At 35.8% G+C, this 9,449-nt stretch overlaps 1 protein-coding gene across 1 annotated transcript in view; it reads left to right on the forward strand.

Moving 5' to 3' along the window:
• The window catches only part of AGMO (alkylglycerol monooxygenase), a 265,841-nt gene that overhangs the window by 221,078 nt on the left and 35,314 nt on the right, over positions 1-9,449 (forward strand). Inside the window, exons 9-10 of the mRNA XM_007946666.2 lie at positions 3,077-3,211; positions 4,650-4,766. Coding sequence (XP_007944857.1) covers positions 3,077-3,211; positions 4,650-4,766 — 252 coding nt within the window. The remainder of the gene's footprint in view (positions 1-3,076; positions 3,212-4,649; positions 4,767-9,449) is intronic.

Consider the following 9,449-nt stretch of genomic DNA (forward strand, 5'->3'; position numbering starts at 1 on the left):
GGAAACCCAAGGAGGGGTCGCTATGAGTTGGGTCTAATTGGACAGTGCATAACAACAACAATGTACATGCACAACAATGAATGGAATACATAGGAATCTAAACAACTACATCTATTGAAAGAACCAATTGGAAAAGCTCAATATCATCACAATCAGAACAAGGGCAGGGGCTGACTGTGGAACAGACCATCAGTTGCTCCTATGCAAGTTTAACTTGAAGCTGAAGAAAATTAAAACAAGTATATGAGAGCCAAAGTATGACCTTGAGAGTATCTCACCTGAATTTAGAGAACAGTTCATGAATAGATTTGATGTGTTGAACAAAAATGGCCTTAGACCAGATAAGCTGTGGGATGACATCATGAATATAATTTATGAAGAAAGCAAATGGCCATTAAAAAGACAAAAAAGGAATAAAATACCAAAATGGATGTCAGAAGAGACTCTGAAATGTCCCTTAAATGTAGAGTAACTAAAGTGAAAGGAAGAAATGATGAAGGAAAAGGACTGAAAAGAAGATTTCAAAGGGCAGCTCAAGAAGACAAAGTAAGGTATTATAATGAAAATGTTCAAAGAGCTGGAGTTAGAAAATGAAAAGAAAAGAACGTGCTCAACATTTCTCATGCTGAAACACTGAAGAAAAAATCAAACTGCAAGTTGTAATATTGAAGGATTCTATGGCAAAATGGCATAGTGCCTAAGGCATTTGGCTGCTAACCAGAAGGCTGGTGGTTCAAACCCACCAGTCAGTCCTCAGAAGGAAGTTTGAGCAATCTATTTCCGTAGTGATACCTCCTTGGAAACCCAAGGAGGGGTTGCTATGAGTTGGATCCTACTTGACAGCAGTGCATTGTATGTTGTGTTATGAGCAAAATATTGAATGATGCAAGCGGAAGCAACAACAACAACAATAAAAAAAGATAGAAAGGATACACAAAATCACTGTACCAAAAATAATTGGTCAATGTTCAACCATTTCATGAAGTAGCATGTGATCAAGGACTTATGGTACTGAAGGAAATAATCTAAGCTGCACTGAAAACGTTGGTGAAAAGTAAGGTTCCAAGAATTGATGGAATACCAATCGAGATGTTTCAATAAATGGAGTTTTAGAAGTATTCATTCATCTATGGCAAGAAATTTGGAAGACAGATACCCCACCACCTGACTGAGAAGATTGATACTTGTGCAATTCCAAAGAAAAGTGTTCTAACAGAATGCAGAAATTGTCAATGTCATTAATATCATATGGAAATAAAACTATGCTGTAGATAATTCAAAAATGTTTGCAGTAGTACATTAACAAGGAGCTACCAGAAATTCATCCTGGGTTCAGAAGAGAATATGGAATGAGGGATATCAGTGTTGTTGTCACATAGACCGTGGCTGAGCACATAAAATACCAGAAAGATGTTTGCCTGTGCTTTATTGACTATGCAAAGGCATTTGACTATGGGAATCAGAACAAATTATAGATAACGTTGAAAAGAATGGGATTCCATTCCGGAACACTTACTTTTTCTCATGAAAGACCAGCACGCAGACCAAGAGGCAGTCATTCTAACAGAACAACGTGGTACTGCATGCTTTGGGCTCAACAGAACTGTGTGTCAGGGTTCTATTTTTCAACATACTTATTCAATCTCCATGCTGAACAAATAACCTGAGAAGCTGGAATATATAAGAAAGAATGCAGCATCAGGATTGGAAGGAGACTCATTAACAACTTGTAATATGCAGATGATACGACTTTTCTTGATGAAAGTGAGAAGACTTGAAACACTTACTAATGAAAATCAGAGACTACAGCCTGTAGTGTGGATTATACCTCAATATAAAGAAAAATAATCATTACAACTTGACCAATAAGCAACATCATGATAAATGGAAAAAAGACTGAAGTTGTTAAGCATTTCATTTTACTTGGACCTACAATCAACACTTATGGAAACAACAGTCAAGAAATGAAACATCATATTGCATTGGGCAAATCTGCTGCAAAAATCCTCTTCAAAGTGTTAAAAAAAAAAAAAAAAAAAAGTCACTTTGAGAAGTAATGTGCACCTGACCCAAGCCATGGTATTTTTATGCATTCAAAAGCTGAACAATGAATAAGGAAGACTGAAGAAGAATTGATGCATTGGAATTATAATGTCGATTAAGAATATTGAATATACCACTGACTTCCAGAAGAATGGGACCTCTGGTGGTATAGTGACTAAGACACTAGACTTGTAACTAGAAGGCTGGCTGTTCATACCCATCAACCACTCCTCAGAAGGAAGACTGTGCAATTTACTTCCATAGAGATACCACCTCAGAAACCTGAGGAGGAGTCACTACAAATCTCTCTTGGAAGAAGTAGAGGTAAACTTCTCCATAGAAGTGAGGACAGAGAGACTTCACTTTACTTATTTTGGACCTGTGATTAGGAGGGAACAGTCCCTAGAGAAGGACATAATGCTTAATAAAGTTTAGGGTCAATGAAAAAGAAGAAAACCCTCAGATAAATGGATTGCCAAAATAGCTGCAACACTGGGTTCAAACATAGCAATAGATGCAAGAATGGCACAGGGCCACAGGCAACCTTCTGTTCTGTTGTACATATGGTCACTATGAATCAGAACTCACTTGACTGAACAGCAACATAATTATAGTGAATATTTGATATAATATTATAATCCCCGACTTACGGTGTATTTGAGTTATGATGAATCATACTTACAACTGTCCTGTTTTTTTGTAAATTTTATCTTATCATTAGTAATATATACTACATGTAAGGTTGTAGGATGTAATTTGCTGGTGTTATCATTCTCATGCCAACCCAAAGACAGCTAAGGATAGATTGATTATAAAGATACTGATAATAAAAGGCAATAAAATGGAAACTGAAAAACAAATGTGGTATTGTACTTACATCAGAATGAAAGTTAGGACTGAACACTACTGTCAGTCAGGGACCACCTATATATGTTTTATTTTGCAATAAAGTAAAACATAAGATTTGTTGAATTTAATTTTTTTGTTCTGAGTTTCTTTTATTTTAAATTAGTAATATTTTTATTCTTCCTAGTTCCATCATTTATTATACATATGGACTACATTCTGGACCACACCTGGATTCTTCAATAAGTTTTCTGTCATATTTAAAGGACCAGGATGGGGTCCAGGTAAACCAAGACTTGGATTGAGTGAAGAAATTCCAGAAGTAAGTACAGTTAATGGTTTGGTGGTGATGGGGGTTAGTGTATACTGTCAGGTCAACAGTCAGTCTCTCTCTCTCTCTCTCTCTCTCTTTCTCTCTCTCTCTCTATATATATATATGTTGTCTTCATGTAAATTCAAGAAACAATGTTCCTTTAGACAGATGCAGCTCTGTCACCCATGATTTTATGAGTTCTCACAAAGTAGGGGCCTATAAGAGGGTTCCTTTTCCCAGGCAGACATGCCCCTTAACCAGAAACACATTTTAAGGAGCAGACCAGCAGAGGTCAATGTTTTTGTGCAGGGCAAATGCTTCACAAAGACACATGGTTTAGTCACAGATATCAAGAACATCAGAAATGGTGGGGAGTCTAGAGATGATTCAGTCTAACTTTAATTTTGTCCATGAAAATATGAGGTCCCCATAATGGAAAGTCTGAGGTCACACACTAAGAAGATATGACTATTTAGTTTGGCTCTTTTACTATTGAATTATCAAAGCTGGTATTATGAATATTCCCAGAAACTATGTTTATATTCATAGTCAGTTATGAAACCATCTAACAAATTGATAGAGTTGAAAATAATTTGCTTTTTTCAGCTTCTAAAATTTTATTTAGATGTGGTCTATTTTTTTTTTTTTTTTCATTTTTTCAATAGATAGATAATTCAAAGTGATTATTTATAAGGTCAGGTGAGTACCTAAATCTGCATTATAAAAATAGAAGTGCAGCATTTCTGATAAACTCAGTCGTTTTGAAAAGTTATTTCAATTAAAATATTTCTCTTTGAGGCATGATTACCTACCTACACAAAATGACCTTTACTTTTCTCTTTGCTTTGCTTTCCTATATGCTCATAGTTATAATTGCAACAAAAGATCCACCCTATTCACTTTGACCTTCTTTACCATCAGTACATGGCATCAGCACATACTGCTGAATCAATTCTCATATTGCTTTTTGAACCAAAAGTAAACCAGTTGCTGAATTAACTCTGACTCATGTTGGCCTCACGTGCATTAGATGAGAACTGTGCTCTATAAGGTTTTCAGTGACTGATTTTTCTGCAGTAGATTACAAACTTGTCTTCTGAGGTGACTCTGGATGAACTCAAACTTCCAACTTTTTAGTTAACAGCCAAGCCCTGTTTGAATTACCTAGGCACTCCCTATTGATCTTTGAGGCAAACTGAATCATGCTGCAAACTGCTGCAAAAATCCTCTTCAAAGTGTTAAAAAAAAAAGGTCACTTTGAGGAGTAATGTGTACCTGACCCAAACCATGTTATTTTTAATGCATGCAAAAGCTGAACAGTGAACAAGGGGGGAGCATAGCAAGTTGTTTAATTCTTTTTGCAAATCTCTTCCTCACTTAATGTGAATTTCAAAAAGAAGAACATGCTAAGAAGGAATGTAAAAAGCTTTCTTTCTCATCAACCTAGGTCACTGGGAAAGAAATTGCCTTCTCATCTCCAGCATCTCAGCTGTTAAAGACATATGCTATTGTTCAGTTTGCTCTGATGCTAGCATTTTATGAAGAGACCTTTGCATATAAAACTGTAAGTAATATTCATTTTAAAAAGCATGTGGGGATATTATCTCTTTCTTCATTTGAAAATGAAAACACACTTTCTATATAGCTGTGTTCTAGTCTTTAATTGGGCAATATCTCACATTCAAACAATTAAATTTTTAGACTACTAAATGTGTGAATTATGTCTAAATTACGTCTGTAGACTGTCTGTAGACTGTCCATCAAATGGAATAATATTAATCTAAAAGATAAATAGGAATTTATTTGTAACAAATAAATTCCACAACAATTACAATAAAGGTCCTCTAGAATGTGTAGGGGAAAACATACTTTATGTTAATGTCAACATGACTACCTCACTTAGAAAATACCCTGAGAGCATGGCTAAAGGAGTTTTAGCATAGAATTTACTTCCTCCTCCCCTTATTATATCCTCTATATAAGTTGGATATATTTATAATATCCAACTTGTCTCATGCAAACTTAAGTGTACTGCATCAGGATTTGGAAAATGGATTCTAGTTCAGGCTTTACCATCTGGTGAGTGAGTTCCTTTCTGGCCACATAAGAAGATTCACACTGCCTATATTTTGGAGAAAATATAAAACAATGTATGAAAAATTGCACTTGAAACTCTAAAAGTACAAAACCAGAGCTATGTTTTAACACGTTTTGTTTTACAAATTTATTTGTATTATGTTTTTTGGAAAGGATGTATAATAGTTCAAAGCAATACAAAACAATACAATAAGGTAATTAAAGTAGGTAAAATAGAAAATGAAATCACAAAAGAGCAAAAACTCAGTATTTTTGTACCTTGATACCAAGAAAATATATACCTCATAAAATAACTTCACTAAGTCCGGAATGCTGAGGATTACACGGTAATGCTGTATGAATAATTGTTATGTTTAAAATAAACAGAATTTCTATTTCTGGCAATATGATGGTTTAGAAACTCTTATTTTCTAAGGTATACAGAACACCTAAATTTGCTGGATGAATTTATTAAAAACAACTCTTTAAATACACAAAAGAGCTTGCAAAATTCTAAGGGAAATATTAAAGAACATGGATGTTGCTGTTGTTGTTATATGCCGTGGAGTCGGACTCGACTTATAGCAACTCCTCCTTGGGTTGCCGAGGCAGTATCACTATGGAAGTAGATTGCCCAACCTTCCTTCTGAGGAGTGGCTGGTGGGTTTGCACTGCCAGACTTCTGGTTAGCGGTCAAGTACCTTAGGCACTACACTACCAGAGCTCTCTGAAATATGGATAAAATGTGAATTCCATGGGGTAACTGAATGCTAATCCTGATCTTAGGCATGAGAAAGAAAGCCAGGAGTCAGAATAAGGAGGAAATCAGATGAAGAATTCTGAACGAAACACATGTAAATGTGATAGTTAAGGTTGTGTGTCAACTTGGCTGGACCATGATTCTAAATGGTGTAAATAGTTCACATGTAATCACTTCCATGATGAAATATGCTCTAAGCAGCCAGTCAGTTGAAAGAGAGTTTCTTCAGGGGTTGATCTGCTTCCAATGTATATATGACCATCCTGGGAAAATGCTCAGCCTTTCTGCTCGATCTCGGTCCTGTGCCTGGCTCATCATCTCTGGTTCTTGGAGCTGAACTGGTGGCCTGCCTTATTGCCTGCCAATTTTGGCATTGTTGCCTTCCAGCCTGTGAGCCAATAATCTGCTATTTCACCTACCAGTCTTGGGTTCCTCATTTGCCATACTGCCTGCTGATCTTGGATTCATCAGTACCTGCAGCTAAGTAAGAGGGGAAAAGCCTCCTGCTTGATGTTTGATCCATGAAATTGAGACTCACCAGCCTCTACAACTGTGTGAGCATTTCCCAGAGATAAATTGCTCTCTCTCTCTCTCTCTCATTTTGCTTCTCTAGAGAACCCAGCCTAAGACAGTAACCAAAAAGAAACTTCTTCAGTGAGTGAAAGGGAGAGAAATGAGAAGAAGGTAAAAGATGGTAAAAAGGTTTGCCTATCCTGGACTTAAGAACCTCTGTTGATGCAGTGGTTGAAATATTTGGCTGCAACCAAAAGTTCAGCAGTTCAAAACCACCAGGCACTCCATGGAAGAAAGATGAGGCATTCTGCTTCTGTAAAGATTTATAGCCTTGGAAACCCTATGGGGGTCCCTATGAGTTATAATTGATTCAATTGCAGGAGTTTGTTTTTGCTTTATCCTGGATTTGGCTTAAAGGAAGCAGGAAAAAAAGTCTTTTTTGGGAATTTTAACTTCACATCAACCCTCACACAGATTCTAGTCAAGAATTTACATTGTCCATGGGCCCGATAACACAAGATAAAAGTATAGATTAAAGTGGTCTCAGATTAGGGCTCAGAAATTTAAAATAAACTTGTTCAAATTATCCCTAGAACAACCGCCTTCATACTAAGCTTCTGAGTGTTCCCACAAAGTTCTAATGATTACAAACTCAGAGTTAAAAAATCACAAACCATAATGGGGGGTTGCCACCACCACAAGGCATCAGCAGAGGCAACAAACAGTAGAATCAAACCCTCAGATGGCAGATATTGGAAATTAGTGTGATCAAAATATGAATTATGTAAATGAAATATGCTTGAAGCAACAGAAGATTTAATGAAGGAGAAATAATGAAAAATCCAGAAACTAGTGATTACCAAAATTAGAAGGCACCTCTGGAGAATAATTCAATTCAACTTCAAGAAAACAAAAATATAATAACTGATTTGAGAACTCAATGATTTACATAGTAGTTTAAAGACAGCTGAAGAAAGAATTGGTACATTAAAATATAGAGCTGAAAAAATTATTACACAATGATGAAAAATAATTAATTGAAAAAAAATTACAATGTAAATTATCTCCAGACATGAAGAATATTGTGAAAAAATCTTTAAAGAATAAAGGATACAAGGATTCAGAAAAAACACAACTGAATAAAAATAGAATTAGCAAGTAGTGAGTTGAAGCAAGATAAACTAGCTTTTTCATAGAACAAGAGGAATTATGCAGACATCAGTCTATCCATAAGATCTACCATAAGTCATATAATTAATAAATAATATGCATAGTAGATGCGCATGCAGTATTATTATAATCCCAATGTATAAATGCTATGGGGTTATTTTTAATAATTATATCCCAGTATAATAATCTCATCATAATAAGCCACTGTAACAATTCTATATGTTCCACATGATTTATATACTGAATGTAAAAGTTCCAAGAATTCTCCCCAGCAAAGTTCCTTTCATCTCTCATTGTTCAAAACTAGCTCATAAAACTACTCTAGTCAGTAACTAGCATCAGGTCATGAATTAACCATGAATGAATTAAACCAAACATTCTTCAGGTCCTGGGTATAGAGGGGGCCCACCGCCTCCTTCTCCCCCTCCCCAGTCACATTTCTGCTCCTTGCCTGGACAAAATCAAGGTACTATTTTTACCATGTGCATTGAGTGGATTATGACTTGTAGCAATGTATGGAACAAAATAAAACAGGGCTTCTTCTGCTGTAATCTTTATAGAAGAAGATGGCCAGGTCTTTTCTCCTGCAGAGTCAGTGGTTGATTCAAACCACCAACCTTTAGCTTAACAGCCAAGTACCTAACCATTGTGCCATCAGGGAGCCAGAAGTAATTTTAGTATTGAAGAAATAGTTGTCATTTTCAGTTGGTAACCAGTAGTATATACCACAATGGGTCCTGCTGAATAAAATAGGCTTAACAAAATTGTTTGTATTTTAATAGGCAAACTGACACGTGGATTAGTCCACATAATTTTTTTTTTTTTTTAAGCATGCAATAGACTTTTCTGATTATCGAAGAAGAAGATTTTTACAATTCTAGTTTCAATTTTGTAAAATGGAAATAAGAATTAGGAGAAGATTTGACTAGGAAAATCTTGAGAAGATAATGGTTGGTGGAAATATATCTATCTGCTTATTGTTTGTTCTTCTATATATGTGCTACAACTAATGATGAAACCAATTCCACGTTCTAGTAGTTTTTTTTTCTTTTTCATCTAACCTCAAAACAAGAAAATTTGAACTCAAATATTGATTTCAAGAACAAGCTTTTCACAATAGCAACGTGAAGCACATCATTTTAAACAGTGCACATGTAGACAACAAGAGTCCAAAATAATTAGATTGATCAGTTGTTTAACCTAACACCTCCAGATAATCTCAAGTATTGCATAATTAACACAGAATTAATTATCCTATCATTTAATAACATCTTAATTTGTTCACCCAAAAGATGATTACTGAAATTTAGATATTTGAATGAGGCTGAGAAAATTGAGTTCAGGTCTGGTACTGTAGTGCCTAAGGCATTTGACTGCTAACAAGAAAGCTAACGGTTCAAACCCACCAGCCACTCCTCAGAAGGGGGGTTGGGCAATCTACTTCCGTAGAGATACCACCTCAGAAACCCAAGGAGGGGTTGCTATGAGTCGGGATAGAGTTGATAGACTTGCAGTGAGTTTGTTTCTGTATACATGTATATAAATATAAGGCACTCTGGTAGCACAGTGCCTAAGGTATCTGACTGCTAACCAGAAGGTTGGTGGTTTAAACTTACCAGCCACTTTGCCAAAGCAAGACTGGGCAATCTATTTCCATAAAGATTTACCTCCTCCAAAATCCAATAGGGTTCACTATGAGTCAGAATGGACTTAAGAGCAGTGTTTTTT

The sequence above is a fragment of the Orycteropus afer genome, unplaced genomic scaffold (assembly GCF_000298275.1).
Source record: "Orycteropus afer afer isolate SDZICR_OR568_19922 unplaced genomic scaffold, OryAfe1.0 scaffold00008, whole genome shotgun sequence".
In the NCBI taxonomy this organism is placed as follows: Eukaryota; Metazoa; Chordata; class Mammalia; order Tubulidentata; family Orycteropodidae; genus Orycteropus; species Orycteropus afer.